Below are 22481 nucleotides of genomic sequence, written 5' to 3' on the forward strand. Positions count from 1 at the left end.
TGATAAATTAAGGGACTAAGCCAATTGAGAATCTATGAATGAATGAAATGCACAAAAAAGATGCACACACATTTAAATATGTGGATAACTACTGTATGTAGGATGAACTTTTTATCCGATAAGAGGAAATGACTAAAACGTTTACATAAATACTTGAAAAATGTCAACATGTGTATCCAAAAAGTCATGTGATTTTTTTGATACACAACCGAAATGAAAATAATGTAAAGGCATTAATGGACAAACCAGTGGATCAACCACATTGTACAACATCAGACATGTTGTTTTGGTCATTCTAAAATCCCTCAGCCAAAGTCTGTCATCACAGTGGTTCGGTATTATTATCTCGTCTTGAGCAGAGGTCTCAAACTGCCGGCTTGCAGGACCATTTGCAACCCCCACCCCCGTCTCTCCGGCCCACATCTGATGTCAAAAATAAAAAACATTCGGTCCCCCAAAAGAAACATCACAATCTTAGTTGTGCAGTCGCATATAACCACTTGTGGTTTTGTCCCCCCACCTACTGAACATTTAAAGTACTGTACTATATGTTCAGGTTACTTTCGGTTTCTCTTAGTGTGCGGTCGAAAGTAACGCACATGCAGATTATTTCTGGGGCTGATTTAATCTTTGAAATATATGTCTGTAAGTGCTCTGTTTTTTACTAAAGCTCTATTTTTAAAAATATTTAAGGGTCATTTAATTATAATCTGTTTTATACCACCTGTATTGTGTTGTACAATATATATACTCTCCCCCTCTTTGTTGTAGTTTTACAGAAAAAAAAAAAGATATTAAAAAAGAACAATTGCCAGTAAAGTCACTAAAGTTACCCAATCTGCTTTCTGCTGTCTTATGCTGTCGGTTTGGTTAAGCAACAATTGATTGGGACAGAATAATATTTATTATTATTATGCCTATTATTAAATTGTAGTATTTTCGTATCAATTTAAACTACCTCTTCAACATGTACTATAAGAAACAAAAAGAAGGAGCTTTGATACTCTAGGGCAGGGGTTCCCAAACTTTTCAGCCCGCGACCCCCAAAATGAGAATGCCAGTGACTCGTGACCCCCAATATTCTCTGAGGTGGTGGTTATAAATACAGAAACCTTGTATGCAATGACGCACAAACACCAATAGACCCAAGTCTATTCTTTGTTTTTTTTTATGTATGTCAGTGCTGTAAATGGGCTAGAAAGTTTAACCTGGTGTTACAAAATGTGTTGCATCTGACAGTGTTGCTGTGTCTTTAGTATAATGTAATTACACGAGAAGTCGCAATCCAATAGAACTAGTAACTATAAGCTACTATACTAACTATATAGTTTATAGTAACTATAAACAACTATTTTTTCTCATCAGTAGGTTATTGATAAAATACAGTAAGTCTTAAGGTTTAATAAAAATTAATTGATTTTTGAAAATTACCAGGCGACCCCCCTTCATTGTCCCGCGACCCCTCGGGGGGTCCCGACCCCCACTTTGAGAACCTCTGCTCTAGGGAAGAATGTCCAAGGTCATCAATTACATCAGGTTTCCACTTTTTTGTTGTGCTTAAATGTTAAAAGTGGCCCCCCTATGAATTATCAGTCACTGATTTGGCCACCGCCAATTTGAGTTTGAGACCCCTGGTCTTGAGCATCTGTGCTTTCGAGGAGGTAAAAATCAGGGTAAAAATCTGGTACGTGTAAAAATCAGGCCAAGGCTTTTCTTTTTCAGGACTGCTTTTTAAAACTGTCGGTTGGGTTTAGGGAAGGAAGAGGGTGGGTCAGTCGATCAGTCAGTCAGTCAGTCAGTAGTCGACAGCAGCCTCTGGTGGATTTACGTGAGAACAGCAGGCGCAAAATGTACTCGCGAGAGAAATTTGAGATGTGAAAAAGCATACACAGTGGCCTCTGGTGGATTCGCGAAAAAAAAAAACGCAGAAAAAAATGTAGCTCCTGGGATGTATTTGGCGCTCTCCAGAAATGTATATGGTGTTACATTTTCAGAATGAGCCGGGTTGTTTTATGCGATATTCCAGTTTTGTGAATAAATCTAATTCACATCTCTTGTCTAGCTACTAGCTATTGTCTTTTACGTGATTTCTTGCTTATTTAATACTTCATTTTTTGACATATGAGTAATTTATTTACACTTTTATAAAAATTAGAACTATCATAGTTTAAACATGGAATAGAATTGTGAAAAAATTGCAGTTGTTGTAGATGTGTAAATATCCACCCGCTTCGAATGTTATCACTCGATTTAATGGCCATTATCAAATGAAAAGCTTTTACCGGTGCTCCTCCGGTTCTAGCAATTTTTTACTGAATTATATTCACATATCAAACAGTTGTCGAATGAATTATGGTGTTTCCATGGCGCAGAAGTGAAAACAATACATTTATGATCAATAAGCAGCCCCAGATAGCACAGACAGCTGTCATCTCTTAACCTTTGTGCTTTAGGGCCATTCTCCTCTGTTTTTGAGGTGATGTGCATAAATAATCCTTTTATATGTCTGACGTGGTCCAAACACAGTGAATTATGTTTGATCAAACAAAAGAAAAAGTGAAATATGAAAACAATGATCGATCCCTGTGGCTTGTACAGCACCTCTCATCAGTTGGAATACAATAACTTTTGCATAGATTATGGTAGAGACATTTTTCCTAAGATTACAGACATGTGCGGAACCACCAAAATTAATTACAGCAACTTAGACCACACACCTAAAAGGTACACATTTCAAATTTAAGTTTAAAAATATATATATATATATATATAAAAAGCGCCTCTTTTTTTAGGTGTTTATTATAACACAGACAACATCAGATATTTTAAACACTTTCAATAGTGTTTAATGAAAATTCAAAGGGTGTTCTTTAAAATGATACCAAATTTTTGCATTTACGCTTCTGCATGTGGATTTGGGAATCTTTTAAATTTGGGTAGGCAAAATCCAGGTGGAAATCCCAAAATAGCAGTACAGTTTAACTGGTTATCCTTGTTTTGCATAAGCACACACGTTTGTTCTCATTTTGTGTGTACACAATAAAAACTAGACACCTAACAGATGATCTGTACAATCAAAACTGAAAGTAATTGAAGTTCATTTCAGCTTTAGGAGATGAAAACTTGTCAGAATGCGTATACGTGGTCTTCGACCCCAGGGGGTTAAAAGCATATGCTGGAGTTTTCAGCAGGGAAAGAATTCCCAAAAGTGGGATTTGTGATGTAAACCAAACTGCAAAACAGCATTAAACATGTAAATTCAGTGACTATTGATTCATTATTTGTTAAATTCGTAATTTAATGATAATTATTGTTGATATCTTGTCTTTTGCAGTCATGGAGAGGACATGATTGTAACGCCATTTGCTCAGGTCAGTTGGGTGCTTATTAATTGTAGTATATACATTATGCAATACTATATACTGTATGTGCCACAACCTAAATGCCTTGCAGTAAAAACAGTCATTTACAGTGCATCCGGAAGATATTCATAGCACTTTACTTTTCCAACATTTTTTACTTATTCCAAAATGGTTTAAATTCATTTTATTAATTCAATTTATTCCTGTCAATTAATCGTTCCTTGTCAATGAATCGAACTGTATTTTTGCTGTTTAATATGTGGAAGGCCAAAAACGTATAAATAATAATAATAATAGATAAATAAATAAATAAACTTAAATATTAATTTTATTAAAAATAAATCAAATTTTCAATATTTTGTGAGTGACAAATGAACTAGAGTTTGAATTTCATCTATGTTCAGCTGCTTTGACACATATTTAAGTTGTAAAAAGCACTATAAAAATAAAGTTGAATTGAATTTGTGTGTGTGTGTGTGTGTGTGTGTGTGTGTGTGTGTGTGTGTGTGTGTGTGTGTGTGTGTGTGTGTGTGTGTGTGTGTGTGTGTGTGTGTGCTGTAGGTTCTTGCCAGTCTACGTACAGTGAGAGGAAATGTTGCAGCTTTAACCCACATGCAAGACAGAAGCAACAAGTGAGTCTGTAGCCAAAATATCTAAATGTTAGTAAATGGCAGAATTAATAAAAGATTTATGACATTAATTGTCTTTTTTGATTTTTATTTTTCTATATTAGGAGACCATCAGGCACTAACCCTCAATCTGCCTGTAAAACAAACCTGTCCGGTGAGTGGTCTAACCTTTAATGCTGTAGACCTGTACACCGAATTTTATAGTGGTCACCAGAGATGCAGATGGCTTTTGCGTTTCATTGTAACACATTTTGGATTGTTTTGACATCTGAGATTTGTTTTTCTAGATGAAGCATATCAAAAACTGACCGTCGAGACTCTTGAAGAGCTGGACTGGTGTTTGGACCAGCTGGAGACGCTGCAAACACGTCACTCCGTCAGTGAAATGGCCTCCAATAAGGTATTTAAAGAAATATTTCATCCAAAAATGGAAACCACAATGCACTATTGTTAATTTTCTTTATCTTTTGTTTATTTGAAGTATGCATGAGGAAAATTAAATAATAAATAAATAAATAAAATAATAAATTAATAAATAAATAATAAATTAAATTAAATTAATTAATTAATTTAATTAAATAAATTAAAAATAATTTAAATATAAATAAATGTTGACTTTTTATTATTTCCTATTATTTGAGTATACTGCAAAAATTGGGACAGAGCCCAAATAAAAGTGAGAAGGTTATAAAATATACTATTTAAACAGTTTTGAAGCAGTCCACAAATAATGGCTAGTTCACATCACAGAAGCTCAATTTAGGCCTGATTTGCAAGTTAGCAAGCTTGCTGACAGATCGGGTTGTGATTAGGGGAAAATCAGTGGCCGCTTTTCTGGGCGAATGATGCATCAAAGACTCGTCGCGGCACCTCACAAACAAAAAATCAACATCTAGCATACTAAATACTCCATATCTGTTAGCCGACTCGACCCCACGTAAGTTCAGATGTAGTGATGAACTGCAGCTAATGACTAGGGCCAGATGGAATCTGTGGACATTTTTTTTTTTGCTGTTTCTGCTGAGAATTTTGGTAAAAGTCAGCCGATTTCTGCAGAATTATTTTGGGAGTATCATAACTAAAATCTTAATATATGAAATAAAAATTAAATCTTTTCAACTTTTATTTAATGTTTAAAATGCAAATCCAATTAGATTCAATTTATTTGGTAAATAAAGCAAGTTTGTCATGTAATATATCTAGTAAACGACAGAAAATAATACTGTACAAACTGCATTGTACATAAATTAGATGAACATTTTCATATTAGTTAATAATATTACTGAAATTAATTTAAAAAAAATGAAAAAATTTAGATTTACACACATATACTCAAGTAAATACACAAAATTCAGATTCCGGATTGGCCTACCAATGATAAAGCAAGTCATGAATGAATGGCCTTTGTGTTCAAAAGCTCAACAGATTTAACCAATAAGCAAGCTAGGAGGCCACTTAGGGCCCCAGGAAATCTGCGGGCACCCAAATAAATACCTAGAAGTATAAATGATACCTATAAATTATATATAACATTGTTTTTATCATATTTTGTAGGTTGAGGGTCTTAAATTTTTAATTTGAGTGTAACTGCTGCACAAATGTGTCCCCCACTTTCAATCATGGAGCAGTCCAGCAGTCAAATCAGTAAAGATTTAGTTTTCAAAATAAAATGGTTCTTTACTTATTTCTAGTTGTGAATTCATTCATTCATTCATTCAATCATTCATTCATTCAATCATTCATTCATTCAATCATTCATTTTCTTTTCAGCTTAGTCCCTTTATTAATCTGTGGTTGCCACAGCGGAATGAACCGCCTAGTTGTGAATTCCTTTTAAGAAAACAAATAGTTTTAAAAGTTTCACGAGGTGCTTTACATGTGTTTTTATTATTCTGCACTAAGAGAAAAGGTGACTGAATGTTATAAGAAAAAAAAACAGCAAAATAATAATAAATGGTCCCCATGGCTAGAGTTGCTTTGGGCCCTAATATCAGAATAATAATAAAACTGCCCCTGGTCATTTCAGTAAATGAGGGTTAGTAATGTCATGACTATTTCGAAGTGTTTAGAACAAGTAGACAAACATCTGTAGCTGTTTCCGAAATCCCCCCTCATACCCTTAAATAGTGCACTGTTTGAAGGAGCAGCCATTGTTTTTGGTGTCCAAAACCATAGATGACGATATCAATCCAACAATGTACCGCCATAGCGAATATACAACCAATGCTACAAAAAAATACCCATTATACACTGTGAAAGATCCAATATCCTTCAAAAACTAAATTCTCTCCGTAAAACAACATAACATTGATTGTTTTCTTAATAAGTTCATTAAATCATACCATATTTTAATCTCTTATAGTTTCTTCTAAATGACTTCTTGCTGGTTCATATTTCTGATAATGTATTATAACCTGTTTTACTGTTTCTTCTTTTCCACAATAATGACAACAATTGACAACAATTATGTCAAAAACCAAAGCGTCAATATTAATACTCCATCCTTTCTATTTCTTCCGGTATAGCTCATTTCTACCACTTTCCTTCCGATTTTATGAAACCATTGACCCTTTCTAGTTTCTACCCATTATTTTTCAGTCTCTTTTTAATGATCCAAACAGAACTTACCAATTTGTGCAGCTTAAATAGACATGTGGGAAACTGGTTAGTCCATAATAGTGATGTGCGGATCGATACTAAAATATCAATATCTCCGAAACCAGCTTTGTATGTTCTAGAATCGATTATCTTACCAAAATATCGATATTTCAGTAATTTGGAGCAAATATGTAGTTTATAGGAAATAGAAATACAGTGGAGAGGAACCAAAATTACCCTAGTTTAACTGAATGATGCCAACTTAGTCAGAACTACTTGTTCTTCCGCCTGCCAAGTCAAGTGCGTAATATGGCACTGTACAACAGCAGATCACGCTAGCTAGCCACTCAGTCCGCTGGCACATGTTGTTCAGTCATGCTGTCGTTGGATATGGGTGACCGCAAGCAAAGTTATGTGTGGAGCTACTTCACTTCCATAAACTCAAACGATATGGTTTGTGACAGGTGTAACAAAACACTGTGGTACTGTGGTAAAACCACAAATCTAATCAAACGTCTACATATAAATCACAAGACAGAATATGACTACGTCATGACTAGGCGGTCAGAAGAGGAGGAAAGGAGGGGCACAGTTGCTGCTAGGGTGAGACAGACATCACTTTTAGAGTTCGTAGGTGCAGCAGGTAGGCAACAGCCAGGTACAGAGGGAGAAAATGTGGCTGTATTTTGGGGGCTTGGATTTTTGTGACAATGAGTATGTAAGTTGGCTCTTTTTTTGTATGATAATTCTTCATCAATAAACAAGAATAACACTTAATATGTCTCGTATTCAGTATGAAGTGACACTTTTAAGTACACTACTTGTTACTTTAATTTCCCAAACAGTAATTTTTGGAAAAGTATCGGTATCGGATTGGTATTGCCAACAATAGTCGCCTTCATTTTACTTGGTATCGGATAGGAAACCAGTGGTATCGCACATCACTAGTCCATAATCAGTTCCTAGGCACAGGGTGTAAAGGGAGATGGAGTCTGGTATGGAAAAGGTGTTAGAGACCTCTAGTGGTGATTGGGAATTTATAACAGGATTTTACATGGAGAAGAAAGTTCAAAAGTTCACCATGGTGGAGGGAAAGTACCAAAAACTAAATAAACATTCGTGAAAATTCAATATTTTGTTTAAATACACCTGAAAATTGTGACGTTCGCCTAGTGTTTAGGCTAAAATATCTCTAACTAAAAATGGGAAAAGTCCAAATTCTCTTCTGTTATGTTCTGATCTACTGTTGAGAGACAATTTGTCCATATCATTTGCTGTCATTAATATTATTACACTGATATTACTCAAATCATGTCATAATTGTGTAGTAAATGTTTTACTCTTATGTTTTTATTCTTCTTAGTTTAAAAGAATGCTCAACAGGGAACTTACTCAGCTGTCGGAGACCAGCCGCTCAGGAAACCAGGTGTCTGAGTTCATAGCAAGCACAATATTACGTGAGTGACAAGAATTAATATATAATTATAGCTGTGTGTTTACAGTCACTTATTAATTCTTACATTCTGAATGTAACTTTTACACACTCATTGTGTTTGTGCTGCAGAAAAACAGTACGATGTGGAGCTTCTGTCGGCAGCATGTAAGGAGGAGAAGAAGCGTCGGCCGATGTCTCAGATTAGCGGAGTGAGAAAACTAAGCCCCAGTCCGAGTCTCCCCCCAACATGCATCCCACGGTTTGGTGTCAACACGCAGCACGAGAGCCTCCTGGCCAAGGTGTGCCTTCATTTCTAGTATTATTTCAGACTATGATTTCTATAGTGGCAGAAAGAGCTCAAACATGTTGAAAGGCAAGAAAACAAATGTAAATAGACAATCATTAATTAAAAAAATACATTTTTACCATAAGAAGCTGGTTATTTTCACACACTGTTGCCACACAACTGTGTTTAAACCCCTTATAAAAGTGATTTTTGCATCAAATAGGTCTACTTTAAAACTAAAACAAAGTTTTTTTCCTGAAAACAATCTAAATAGAACTATTATCAGATGAACATGTTGTATATAAATTACTTTCTGCTTCTCCTGGGGTCCGTTCTTCGTACCTCGCTTAAATAATCTAAGATGATTTGGCAGATCCTGGATCTTTTAATCTTGATAACTGATCGCTAATTTGGTTTTTCAAACAAGTTCGCGAATCAGATTAGAATGTCTGGATGAACTGATCTGAGATCGCTGCGTGTGTTGTGAAGGTCAGATCTATCGATCCTCGAAATCATGATCAGCAATGCAACGATTGGCTGACGGCACAGCAGTGAAATGACATCATCTGATTAATATTCAATTATCCATGTGAGCAAAATTACATCAAATTAGCAGTAAACGGTTTGTTAAATATGACACGCAATAACCTTCGACATTTGTTGTGAGCTGCAGGCTTTACACTTTCATGTGTCAAGAGTATTCATCATGTATTTCAATGCATATCAATGTATTTAGTTCTACATTTAGAAAAGATTTTCTTTATTATAGTAGCCGTTTTTTTAATCGCTGTATTGAATAACTGGATGTTTACAAAAGCATTTTGATATTGGTAAAGGCGTCTGCAACAAATCACTGGCATATTAACTATCAAAACATGTTCATGACTGCATGAATGTATTATTTCTTTTTTTTAAAAAGTCACATATTCTGCATTTCTATTATCATACACAAATTGTACTAAAGCGATCTAAAAAGTTCTTATCAATGAATTTTCTCTTTGTACTTTCATTTCGAGGGTGCAGATTGCATACGTTTTGTTAATATAACTTTATTTTAATAATAACTATAACTTTATAAATATAGTTACATTTTTTTTTTTACTATTTTCCCAAGTGTATATAACTACTACTGTAAGAAAATATAATAATTCGGTACTTTCTCTATTATCTTTGCTTGAACTAAGCCGATCTAATCCTGTTTATATGAATTGAACCTGCTCCCGATCAGGTTTGAGCTAGCAGAACTGTCGCCATGACAACAACTCTCGGATCAGCTTTGAAGAACGAAACGATCCTGGATCATGTCAAATCGTCAATATCCAAATCCAGCTAACTGAGTAATCCACGTACGAAGAACAGACCCCTGATGACTTTATTTTGATTTGATCCTGTTTTATAGACGTTTTTAATAATCAGACATATCTACCTTGTAATTGAAAGATTCCTGGGAGAAAGATTTAGACATTCAAATTACCAATGAGAACTGGAAAAAGTCTATCAAAGTCCTAAATACATGTTCATTTAACTGAAGACACCAACTAATCCAATATAAAGTAGTACATCGGCCTCATTATTCTGGAGTTAAGCTTAATAAATTGTACCCCTCCATCTCCTCTAAATGTAACAAATGTGATTCTGCAGAAGGCTCCTAAGGACATCTTTTTTGGTCCTGCCCAAACGATTTGGAGCGAAATTTTTCAGATTTTTTCTCTAAGGCTTATTTTTGTGAGCTATCCCCTGATCCAGCCAATAGTATTAGGATGCAGCCTATTTGATGCAAGCTGAGATTGCATCACTCAGCGATGTAATGTCAGACACAATGCACTCAATGCAGTAAGTGATGTCACTGTGACGTGTAGGGTTAGGGGTGGGGTTAGGTGAGTGCATTAAAAAGCATTGGATGCAGCTCAGATTGCGCTGCACCAGGTCTGCATCCAGACTCCTCTCAATCCAGCGATCGATGTTTTTGGTTGGTCTGACTCACTTCGTGGGTTCACTCATCAAATTTAAAAAAGCTTTCTAATATGGAATGGTGATAGCTAAAAAATGATTCTTTGTCTATGGGTAAAGGCATCAAAATCACTTTTTAAATCATGGCTTTCAGAATTTTCTAACACTTTACATTTAGAGAGACTTAAGAGACAATCTATCTGATAATATTGCTGGATCGAAGCCCCCTGGAAACCCTTTTTTAATTATCTGTCAAATGCCAAGGATATCAGGTATTACCCTGCATTGCCTGTGCCCACTGGCCTAGATATAGCCAAATTGCGTGTGCCCACTGGTCTAGATAACATTGTTGACCCATGTATAATACTGAAGGAACTGATGAAATAATGGTTTTAAAATCTTTTTATTTTTGTGTCTTTGCTCTTTTTTTTTTTTGTAATTTTTTTGCATTTATTTTCTGTCTTTATAACTGTTGTTGCTTTTTATATTGCTCTGTGTTGCTTTAAGGTCAAAATAAAAAATATATAATATTCAAAAATATTTATAGTTTCCACTTTGAAATTTGAAATTTTGAAATTTGATTATTTTACTTATCCTACTGATTATTTCGCTTGTTATAAGTGAAATACTTACTTTACTCAGTCTTATTGGGCCCTGTCATACACCCGGCGCAAGGCGCAACGCAATTATTGTTTGCTTGTGTCAGCTTAGCGCAAGAGTCGTTTTGAAGATTTGCGCCACGCTGTTTAAATAGCAAATGCATTTGCGTTCATATGTGCACCCATAGGCATTCTGGTCTAAAAAAGGAGGCGCATGTTATGGCTCATTGCTGGTGCGTTGCTATTTTGAGGAATTAGAATATACTGTTCAATAGACCAGATCAAAGCAAGTCTATAGTCCAGCGTAGAGCGCGTTACTTGTGCGCCTCACTTACACATTGCTTAATACACACAGCATGAACAGCAATACACAAATATCTTTACATATGTAAAAGAATTAAAGAATTAAAATATAACAAAAATTATTATTTTCAAAATAGATATAAAAACCACCGCCTCCATGCCTTCTTCATCCTGGGGGGCTTTTTTTTTTTGTTTATTCAGAACAATTTGCTTTTGTATAATGTTAATATTAGTAGTAGTAGTATTTTTTAGTTGCATATTTATTTTTGTTTTATTAAAAGCAAACTTAGATTTGGCCACCTGTCAGGTTTTGGACCATATGGGGCACAATATGAGCATTTAGAAATAACTCCATTAATAACTTTTTGAGCACACTTCGTTATTATTGTTCATTTATTTGTTTGCTGGAAATTAGAACTGAATTTAGAAATAGTTTTGAAACAAATCTTTGCGCTTAACAAACGAAACTAATTATATAGGCTAATAGATGTCTGTGCTTACAACACGTTTCCCTATCCAAGAGAGTGAAAGTGAAAGTAAAGAATGAGGAGCCTCATTCTCTCATTCTCGCGCTGTAGATGCTCTGTTTAACTGTTTTCTTTCTAGTAAAGGGTTCAGTTTTTACACTTACAAAGTCTGCCATGTAAATAGCAAATGCACCATGGCACAACTGGCTCTTAAAGGGAATGGGAGATGAGACTCTGATTGGTTTAACGCAGGTTATGCTCAAAACACATCCATAACTTATTAAGAGAATAAGCACAACCCTGTAAGACGATGCGCCAGGGCGCAGAGCGTATTTTTCCATCCTAAATGGCAAAAGTGGATTCGGACACATCCTTGCTTTTGTGCCATGTACTTTAGACTTTGTGCCTAGATCACTAAAATAGAGCCCTAAGAAAGAAAAACATGTTTTGCAGACAAACACACACGCTGTTTCATTACTGATTATTGTATAATAAGTGGACTTGGACTTACAATGCCCATATTTTCCCTCCAGGAGCTTGAGGACTTGGATCGATGGGGTATAGATATTTTTAAGATAGCAGAATATTCTGGGAATCGGCCACTGACAGTGATGATGTACACCATTTTTCAGGTAAATACCGAAATATCTTATGAAAAAAACATGAAAAACATTCACAGTAGACAATAAATGAGAAAATATTTCCTTTTTATCTCTGTACTTATTTTCATCTGCAAATTGATGTGATATTTGAACATGTTAATGCACTCTTTTATTCTCAGGAGCGAGATTTACTCAAAACCTTTAAAATCCCATCGGACACCTTCTTAACATTCCTGATGACCCTGGAAGATCACTACCATGCGGATGTGGCCTACCATAACAACATCCACGCAGCAGATGTTGTTCAGTCCACACACGTTCTTCTCTCCACACCTGCCCTAGAGGTCTACATGGATCCACACATACACACACACACACACACATGGTGCTCATGGAAAATAACGGTCACACTTTATTTTGACGGCCTGTTTGTTGAATTTAAGTTACATTGCATCTACATACCGACTAACTCTCATTAAATTATAGGTAGACTGTTAGGTTGGGGTTAGGGTTAGTGTAAATTGACATGTACTTGCAAAGTTTCATATAGTTTAGCTGCAGTATCAACATATATTAAGCAGACAGTCTACTAATACTCAAATGAACCATCAAAATAAAGTGTTTTTGAAATAACTGCTAAATATACCTTTGCTAACACCATTTTACATGTGTTTTTTTATCTTTAGGATGTGTTCACAGACCTGGAGATCATGGCCGCTCTGTTTGCTAGCGCTATACATGATGTCGATCATCCAGGAGTGACCAACCAGTTCCTTATTAACACAAGTATGACTTTTTTTTATATTATCTATGATTCCCATGATGGAATTGTAAAGGGTCTATGTCAGACATCGAAAGTTGGGGAGCTTTAGGGAGATATTCTTTTCTTTTTATATCTTCTAAGGCCATGTCCACACTAATTCATTTTCATTTAAAAAACACATTTTGTTTCTCTTCATTTTAACTTTGTAGGGTATTTTGAGCCAAAAATTCACGTAGACGCTCTAGGGCTGGGGTCTCAAACTTAATTTACCTGGGGGTCGCTGGAGACAGATTCAGGGTGAGGCTGGGCTGCAGGTTTTCCACAAGAAATTAATTATGTTATAAATTATTATTAGTTTATTTTTTCAGTTTCAGTTTATTTAGTTTATTTTGTGTTAAAATATACAAATAAAAAAAGAGATTTGAGAAGATTGGAATTTTTAAACACAAAATAAGTAAAGAAGTAAACAAATTAAAAAGTAATAAGAAAATAAATCAATCAGTAATAAATAGAAATAATAATAATAATGATAATAATAATAATTTATTGTTAGGCGAGGCAGTGGCGCAGTAGGTAGTGCTGTCGCTGTCAGGGTTGGTGAGGGGAAATGGGGAAAAAGGAGCGAGGACTCAAGTGCAGGAAAAATGGGAATTTATTAAATAATAAAAATAAAATAAAATGCAAAATAAACTACCCCGAGGGGGAAAACATTAACAAAACAAATGCATACACATACAAACAGGACTGGGCAGGCTGGCAAGGATGAGGACTGGAAACACGACAGGACAAGACTTCAAACAACAACATGTGATGACGAACTGGCACAGGACAGCAAATGTGAGGGGTATATAAACTGTAGAAAATTAACACACAAACAGGTGAACACAATTAACTAATAATGGGTTAACGAGGAGGGTGGGACAAGACAATAGACGGGAGAGTGCATGACACAGAGAGACAACACAAGCCATGCGCTCACTTAACAGGACAAGAACATGCAGCCAATGAGAGAACTCATTAACCGCATGTTCATGACAACAAACACAACACTGAAGCACACGACAAAAGCATGTGACCACAATGTAAACAGCGAGCCACGTGCTTTGAAAAGAGAGGCAAGACACGAGCACACGATAGATAAACACCTTACCGTGCGCTCACACATACATGCAACACGCATGCTTCATCTCAGCGCCAACCAAAACTGAAACCAACTAGACGGAGGCGCTGAGAATAAAGCAGCGCGCTGCTGACAGAACAAACACAAACACTAGTACAAGAGCGTGCGTCTGAGGGACGCAGAGCGTGCGCGGCCACATCAAGCGGCAGCGGGCACACTCTGCGTACACCCACGACGGCGCGCGCGCACACAGAGACAGAAACAGGACCAGACATGAGTAGTGTCAGAGCTCTGCCACCAAAACAAGAATTTACAAGACCAAAGTGGCAGAACCCTGACAGTCGCCTCACAGCAAGAAGGTCGCTGGGTCGCTGGTTCGAACCTCGGCTCAGTTGGCATTTCTGTGTGGAGTTTGCATGTTCTCCCTGCCTTCGCGTGGGTTTCCTCCGGGTGCTCCGGTTTCCCCCACAGTCCAAAGACATGCGGTACAGGTGAATTGGCTAAGCTGAATTGTCCGTAGTGTGTGTGTGTAAATGTGTGTGTGAATGTTTCCCAGAGATGGGTAGTGGCTGGAAGGGCATCCTCTGCGTAAAAACTTGCTATATATGTTGGCGGTTCATTCCGCTGTGGCGACCCCGGATTAATAAAGGGACTAAGCCGACAAGAAAATGAATAAATGAATTTATTGTTATCCGTCATGCTGTTGTTACAGGAAAAAGCAGCAACACTGTGTTGTTGTCATTTTGTTTGAACTACTTTTACATCATGTAGAAATATATGTAATGTTTATTGTGTGAGGCGATGCAAATACAATGCAAGTAACGCGATGCAAATGACCCACAAATAACGGTGCGACTCTATAGCGCCCCATTCAAACGGGGCTTCAGTGTCAACGCTTGACTGAAGGCGTGTCTGGAGTTGGGGCTGCAGCGATCGTCATAGCAGCGTTGGCCAATTAAATTCAGTCAGCAGTAGGCCACTGTCTAGCTGGTGTATTTGCATACAGCGATCTGATTGGCTGACGCTTCCTTCGGCTCTTGAAAAGTTGAGCTAGTCCCAACTTCTGCAGCGAGCAACGCCTCTGAAGCGGCGCCGACGGATCCACAATGCAGTTCGGCAACGCCTGACGTCACCCATTCAAAGTAAATGGGAAGCGTTGACGCTGACGCCCTGTGTGAATGGGGCATAATTGGTCCGCATTACCAGGGACTCTTATTGCCAATATACATGTGTGACTGCAGACGACTACATTAGGCTGCATTGAGTTTTATCCCGCCTCGTACGCATCACTTTAATTTATTTTCTGCTCACTGCGCGCGAAACAATAACCACCAAACAATGAGAATGATTGTAAAAGCAAGAAAGATGATTGGTTGAAAACATTGTTTAGGACCAGTAGTTAAACATGAATTTTGCTTTAACTAGCACATGACTACCATCACAAGTTAATGCCAAATCAATTAAAATAAATACCAGAAAGTAAAATACAAATATCTGACATTTCCTGGAACAGGATCCGGCAAGAACCTGCTCAAATTAGGCACTGATTTATATACACATTTATATATTTATAATGTCACACTGGGTAGCAACTTTTTTTGAAATGTTGTGAATGAAGTGCGCTGGGACAAACGTCCGCTTGTGCCCAATAGAAACGAGGCAGCCAGCAGGCACGGAAGAAAACATTCCATGGCAACACTGCTGTAGCTTTCACTCACTGGGAAATGTTACTCTGCCTGCGTCAAGCCCTGAGCCCACTGTGATTGGTGGGTTCGTTCAGCTCCAAACACAAAACTGTAAAGTGTTACACATATCAAACATTAAACTTTCAAATTAAGGTCAATTAAGGTTTCAAATTAAACTATCATACTATCGGGCCTCGAGTTTAAAACCCCTGCTCTAGGGACATCAGAGACTTATTTTACATCTCGCCAAAAGGGGCATAATAGGCCCTGTTTAAAAACAAAATCATGAATCAATTGCTTGATTTTGTGTTAAATTCATCGATCATAGAATCACAAAATTCTGGAGGGACACAACAGCTGCCTGTTTTTTTATTATAGATCACGGCGATTCAGATTGTTTTTGTCAGTTTTTTGTTTTGAAAGTAAGGGAATGTAAGATTTGGATTAGAATGGGATGTCCATCTGAATTGCAGACATCCAAAAGCCAGTCAGAAAAGTAGATGTTGTTTGGTGTTTTTCAGACTCTGAACTGGCTCTCATGTATAATGATGCTTCAGTATTGGAGAATCATCATTTGGCGGTGGGCTTCAAGCTTCTGCAGGAGGAGAATTGTGATATCTTCTGCAATCTGAGCAAGAAACAGCGGCAGTCCCTGCGACAAATGACTATAGATATGGTACATGGTATACATATATACATATACGCCATCTTGTGGATAGACAATGTCAACCGTCTTTAGCTAGATGTGATGTCTCTCAGAAATTATAAATATGTAGAAATAGGCTCTATCCTTATAAATAAACTGCATAATTGCAATCTAAAAAACCACATTCTCATAAGTTTTACATAAAAAAGCCTCAAAAGCACATGATGTTGTTTGATAGCTGCAATATTTGTCAAACTGTAGTGAGTTTATTGATCTGCTGTCACTCTATATGTGCGGAGTGATACACAAAGGTGAAGAGGCTGTACGAGTGCTGTTATTGCAGAGTATCACACTGCTATCAGCCAATCAGATTCAAGAACCAGACAGAACTGTTGTATGTATATATATATATATATATATATATATATATATATATATATATATATATATATATATAAAGAAATCTTAATTAATGCATTTGTAATAATAACTTTTGTTAAAAATTAAATGTCAAATATGTGAAATACAGTACATGTAAAATGTTTTAGAACACTAAGATTTTTTATATTTTTTAAAAGACTGCTCTCTATAATAAAGGGGGGCAAAATCATGTTTCCAGGTTTTAGCGACTGACATGTCCAAACACATGAATTTCCTGGCAGACCTGAAGACAATGGTGGAAACTAAAAAAGTGACCAGTCAAGGAGTCTTACTACTGGACAACTACTCAGACCGAATACAGGTACTACAGGCCACATTGTACCAAACACACAAATACAACGGCAGTATTGGGCGTGTAAATAGCTACAGTTTAAGCCAGAATTATTCGCCTTCCTTTGATTTTTTCTTTTTTAAATATTTCCTAAATTATGTTTAACAAAGCAAGAATTTTTCGCAGTATTTCCTATAATATTTTTTCTTCTTAGAGGAAGTCTTCTTAGTTTTATTTTGTCTAGAATAAAACAGTTTAACGTTTGTTTAAAACCATTTTAAAAGGGGTGGTCCACAGTGTATTTTTAAGGCTTGGTTGTGTTTATAAGATGCAAAGCAATGTGTGCTCACACAGAAAATCACATTATTTTACCACATATCCTACTTTGATTATATGCAGCTACTCAGCTAACATGAAAACGACTGTCATATTTCCTAGTTCCTCTGAAGACCCGCCCTCAAGAGGCTCGGATTGGTCAGCTAACATAATGTGCTGGGATTGGCGGATCGGCTCCACGTCACCAGCAAGATTAATAGCATCGCACACGCTGTGCGACTGCTGTATAAATACTGTCCGTTAGAGAATTACTGTTGTGCCTGAATCAGACAGAAAATGAAGCGAACCCAGCTGAACCTTATGCCTGCTCTCTAAAATAATATCTGACAGTGTCTTTCACATATATTAGGAATAAGCATGTGTAAGTATTGTGAAACGTTCACACATTTTTTGCGGGTTCGTCATTTGAGATGTATAACACAGTGAAAGTGGCTGCATAGAGAGACGCTGCAGTAGAGATCTGCATTCCCGTGGCTGTTTCTGCGGGAGCCACGGGACCCAACCAGTTTTCTTGCGGCATGGCGATAAATTTAAGAATAAAACAAAGAAGCGGTCGAGAACTCTGATGTAATTTGAACGGAGGCTGGCAGCCTACCTACAGGGTTTCAGCGAGGTCTTAAAAAGTCTCAAATTTAAAAATCTAAATTTTAGGCCTCAAAAAGTCTTAAATTCGCTGTTCTAGATCTTAAATATATTTGCTCAGGTGTTATTTTTCCAATGTCCATGTAACTCTACATCTAATGCACATTTAAATCCTTTTATGTCGTTGCTTGGTTTTCGTGATGTAGTTCTTTATTTCACTAGTCCTATAGTAATTTGCAGTATTACAACTACAAATGAGGCCAGCATGCAATAGCCAATTAGCTTTCTGTTATAGAACTCAGTGCGCGCGGCAAATGTGACGTCTGCGTCAGAGCATACGCGTGGACACATAGCTTATGGCGTGGCCGTCGGCGACACTGACACTCACCTTTTAAAAAATTTAACTACATGTCGCAACGATATCGCTGACGAGTGTGGCTGGAGGTGAGAGCCGCGCAAGCCCAATGCATCTAGTGTTTACAAGTGTCGAGTCCTGTGAAGGAGATTATGATTACCTTACCTTATGATTAATGTTGTTGCACGTTCGCCAATTCCAGCCAAAATGAGCGAGTTTGAGCCACTTGTACATTAAGGAAGCGTTCAGAAAAAACTAAACACCAGCGAAGAAACATAAACACTAACGCTAGCGTTTCTGAAATGTTATTACAGAGGAATACAAACAGCGCACAGAAGTATAAATGCACGGCAACAGGCGTTGCATGCGCCGTGGGTCACGCCGATCACTCGACGCAAAAGTATAACCCAGGCTTGAAAAATTCTGAGCTCAACTGTGAATATTTAAATGAATCTTTCTTTCCTTTTGAAGGTTCTACAGAACATGGTGCACTGCGCCGACCTCAGCAACCCCACAAAACCCCTGGAGCTCTACAGAAAGTGGACAGATCGCATCATGGTGGAGTTCTTTAGTCAGGGGGACCGCGAGCGGGACAAGGGCATAGACGTCAGTCCTATGTGTGACAAACACACAGCTTCAATGGAAAACACTCAGGTATGCTCTTATCAAAAATATCCATCTTTTTATTTACACAATAGGGTCTGGAGAAGATGCTGTGCTCTGCATACAAGAATTTTACTACATTTTATGGACATAAATCATTATATCAACTGTGATCCAATTAAAAGCTAGTTTTCAATTTTAATTATAACAAAGAATATGCATTTAAAAAAACTAATAAACACATGAATAGTGTAAAATATTGTCAATATTAGTGCTGGAAAAAAGATTAATTACGATTAATAACATCTAAAATGAAAGTTTGTTTGACATAAGATATGTGTGTGGATTATATTTAGTATATGTGATATAAACACATACATAAAAAACTGAACTATACAAACATTTCTTTTTTTTGTATAGATATTTTGAATTTTTATTATGGTGGTACAGTGGCTCAGTGGTTAGCACTATCGCCTAACAGGAAGATGGTCGCTGGTTTGAGTCTCGGCTGGGCCAGTTGGCATTTCTGTGTGGAGTTATTATGTGGGTTTCCTCCGGGTGCTCCGGTTTCCCCCACAGTCCAAAGACATGCTCTATAGGTGAATTGAATAATCGAATGAATAATTGATAAGGTACGAGTGTTTGTATGAATGTCCGATTGTATGGGTATTTCCCATTAATCATAATTGAACATTTACTAATGCATTATTAACATTTAAGCCCATGCTTCTTAACATTAGTTAATGCACCATTAGTTAACATGAACTAACAATGAACTACTGTATTTTCATTGACTAACGTTAACTAACGTGAACAAATACAGTAGTAAATGTATTGTTCATTGTTTGTTCATCTTAGTAAATGCATTAATTAACATTAACTAATGGACCTTATTGTAAAGTGTGACCAAAGCTGATTTTTCCGTCCTTAAAATAGCAAAAGTGGATTCTGACACACCCTTAATGCTTTTGCGCCCTGCACTTTGGACTTTGCACCTGAATTGTCAAAATAGAGCCGAAAGTGTGCTAAGATATGAAGCCAATATAATGATTTTAGCATTCTCTAAATTAATCATTTAATTCTATAATGTTTTGTTAAATAGTATTCATTCATTTATTTTCTTGTCGGCTTAGTCCCTTTATTAACCCAAGGTCGCCACAGCTGAATGAACCGCCAACTTATCCAGCAAGTTTTTACACAGGGGATGTCCTTCCAGCCGCAACCCAGCTTTGGGAAACATCCACACACACATATTTACACACACGCACACTCATACACTACGGACAATTTAGCCTACCCAATTCACCTGTACCGCATGTCTTTGGACTGTGCGGGAAACCGGAGCATCCAGAGGAAACCCACGCGAACGCAGGGAGAACATGCAAACTCCACACAGAAACGCCAACTGAGCCGAGGCTCGAACCAGCGACCTTCTTGCTGTGAGGCGGCAGTACTACCTACTGCACCACTGCTTCGCCCTGTTAAATAGTATAATATATGCAAATGAAATGTATTAATACATAACTTTAGCAACTTTCAGCTACTAATCATTTGCAGATGACAATGTAAAGCCAAAAATAAAAACATTTTAAATCATGATTTAAAACTTAAAGGAATAGTTCACCCAAAAAGGAATTTTTACTCACAATTTATTCTCCCTCAAGTGTTTTTAAACCTTTATGGGTTTCCTTCTTCTGTTTAACACAAAATAGTATTTTCTGGCAAAAAAAAAAAACAGTAACCATTGAATTCCATAGTAGGAAAAACAAGTCAATGGTTACAGGTTTCCAGCTTTTCAAAATATCTTTCTTAGTGTTCAACATAAATAAGAACCCCAAAAAGGATTGAAACAAGTAAAAGGTGAGTAAATGATGACAGAATTTTCATATTTGGGTGAACTAACCCTTTAATCTCTCTTCCTAATGATAGAGCTGCCTTTACATTTTAGTTATAAGCAACAGTCCTATTCGATAATAATGATAACTGTCTTTAATTGTTGTTTCTTAAGGTGGGATTCATTGATTACATTATCCACCCTTTATGGGAAACATGGGCTGATCTGGTCCATCCAGATGCTCAGGACATTCTAGATACATTAGAGGACAATCGAGAATGGTACCAGAGTATGATTCCGCGCAGCCCCTCGCCAACCCCTGAAGAGCATGACTCACGGCCCACAGGGGTCACAGGCTCAGCTGGAGAAAAGTTCCAGTTCGAGCTTACTCTGGAGGAAGAGGATGGAGAGTTAGAGACTGAAGAAGAGCACACAGATATAGAAAGATCGAGGACTATGACTGATCCTGAGCATCCACAAACGTCCCCTCTTGGAATCACTACCATTTTAGACAGCAGCGAAAGAGAACTGGATCAGGAACTGACCAGTGTGTCCGCCCTGCAGTTGGAAACCAGTAGTAGCAGCACTCATGATTAATCTGCAGTCAGGTAGAATAATGGTATAATAAAGTGCGAATCATAGGACCCAAGGTTTATACGACCAAATAAGCCTGTGTTTTAAAAATGTATTTGTGTCCCAGATATTTTGCAAAAGGACTGGGTGCTGAAATCGTAGATGAATGTTTTTGTGGTCGCATGGAGAAACGCGAGTCTTCCCTTGAGTGACTGTCCATGCCAATTGCAGAAGAAAGCAGATTTGCTCATAAATGTTGTCATTAGACGCTAGAATATTTATTATGTTGAATCTTTTTTAATAGCTGATAACTTAATGCTTTTGCTTTATTCCCACTGCAAAATCTCTTTGATGAGTGAAACGGGACAGTTGTGGGAATATTTAAGGCAAGACACCACAGGTGAATACGGTAACTAATAGTTAACACTATACTTGTCCATTTGTGTTTGTATAAAAATGTATGAAAATGTTATGTGTAAATATACAAAAGAGGCATTATCTATGGTAATATGAAATAATTTGCAATTACAAAATCGGGACATTTAAAATTCCTTTTTGTCAACTATTAAGAGTTATATACACTACCTGACAAAAGTCTTGTCGCCTATCCAAGTTTTAGGAACAGCAAATAATAACTTGACTTCTAGTTGATCATTTGGTATCAGAAGTGGCTTATCTGAAAGGTAAAGGCCTATAGATTACGCTTATTTGAACAACATAAAATATGATCATGCCTTGATTTTTAATTATTTCATTAGGACAGGAAGGTCTGACTTTGCTGAGACAAAAGTCTTGTCACTTAACAGAAATATTATACAGTATAGAATATAAAGTCATGCTGCAGTGGATAACAATTAATACTGTGTATGACTCCCATGAGCTTGGAGGACAGCACTCATAAATCTCTGCAATGACTCAAATCACGTATTAATAAACTCATCTGGAATGGCAAAGAAAGCGCTCTTGCAGGACTCCCAGAATTCATCAAGATTCTTTGGATTAATCTTCTATGCCTACTCCTCCATATTACCCTAGACATGC

The 22481-nt window shown here is 37.0% G+C and overlaps 1 protein-coding gene across 7 annotated transcripts in view; it reads left to right on the top strand.

The window, feature by feature from the left end:
- Positions 1–21520, top strand: part of pde4cb (phosphodiesterase 4C, cAMP-specific b) — a 135963-nt gene extending 114443 nt beyond the window's left edge. For all 7 annotated transcript variants that reach the window (XM_068224267.2, XM_073916272.1, XM_021479705.3 and 4 more), the window contains 13 exons: positions 3335–3371; positions 3924–3994; positions 4096–4145; positions 4279–4391; positions 7953–8046; positions 8154–8323; positions 12163–12261; positions 12411–12575; positions 12918–13017; positions 16321–16475; positions 17065–17187; positions 18902–19084; positions 21042–21520. In XM_068224267.2, the coding sequence (XP_068080368.2) occupies positions 3335–3371; positions 3924–3994; positions 4096–4145; positions 4279–4391; positions 7953–8046; positions 8154–8323; positions 12163–12261; positions 12411–12575; positions 12918–13017; positions 16321–16475; positions 17065–17187; positions 18902–19084; positions 21042–21464 (1783 nt within the window). In that variant the 3' untranslated portion in view covers positions 21465–21520. The remainder of the gene's footprint in view (positions 1–3334; positions 3372–3923; positions 3995–4095; positions 4146–4278; positions 4392–7952; positions 8047–8153; positions 8324–12162; positions 12262–12410; positions 12576–12917; positions 13018–16320; positions 16476–17064; positions 17188–18901; positions 19085–21041) is intronic.
- The last annotated feature ends 961 nt before the right edge of the window (positions 21521–22481 follow it).

This window comes from Danio rerio, chromosome 11, assembly GCF_049306965.1.
Source record: "Danio rerio strain Tuebingen ecotype United States chromosome 11, GRCz12tu, whole genome shotgun sequence".
In the NCBI taxonomy this organism is placed as follows: Eukaryota; Metazoa; Chordata; class Actinopteri; order Cypriniformes; family Danionidae; genus Danio; species Danio rerio.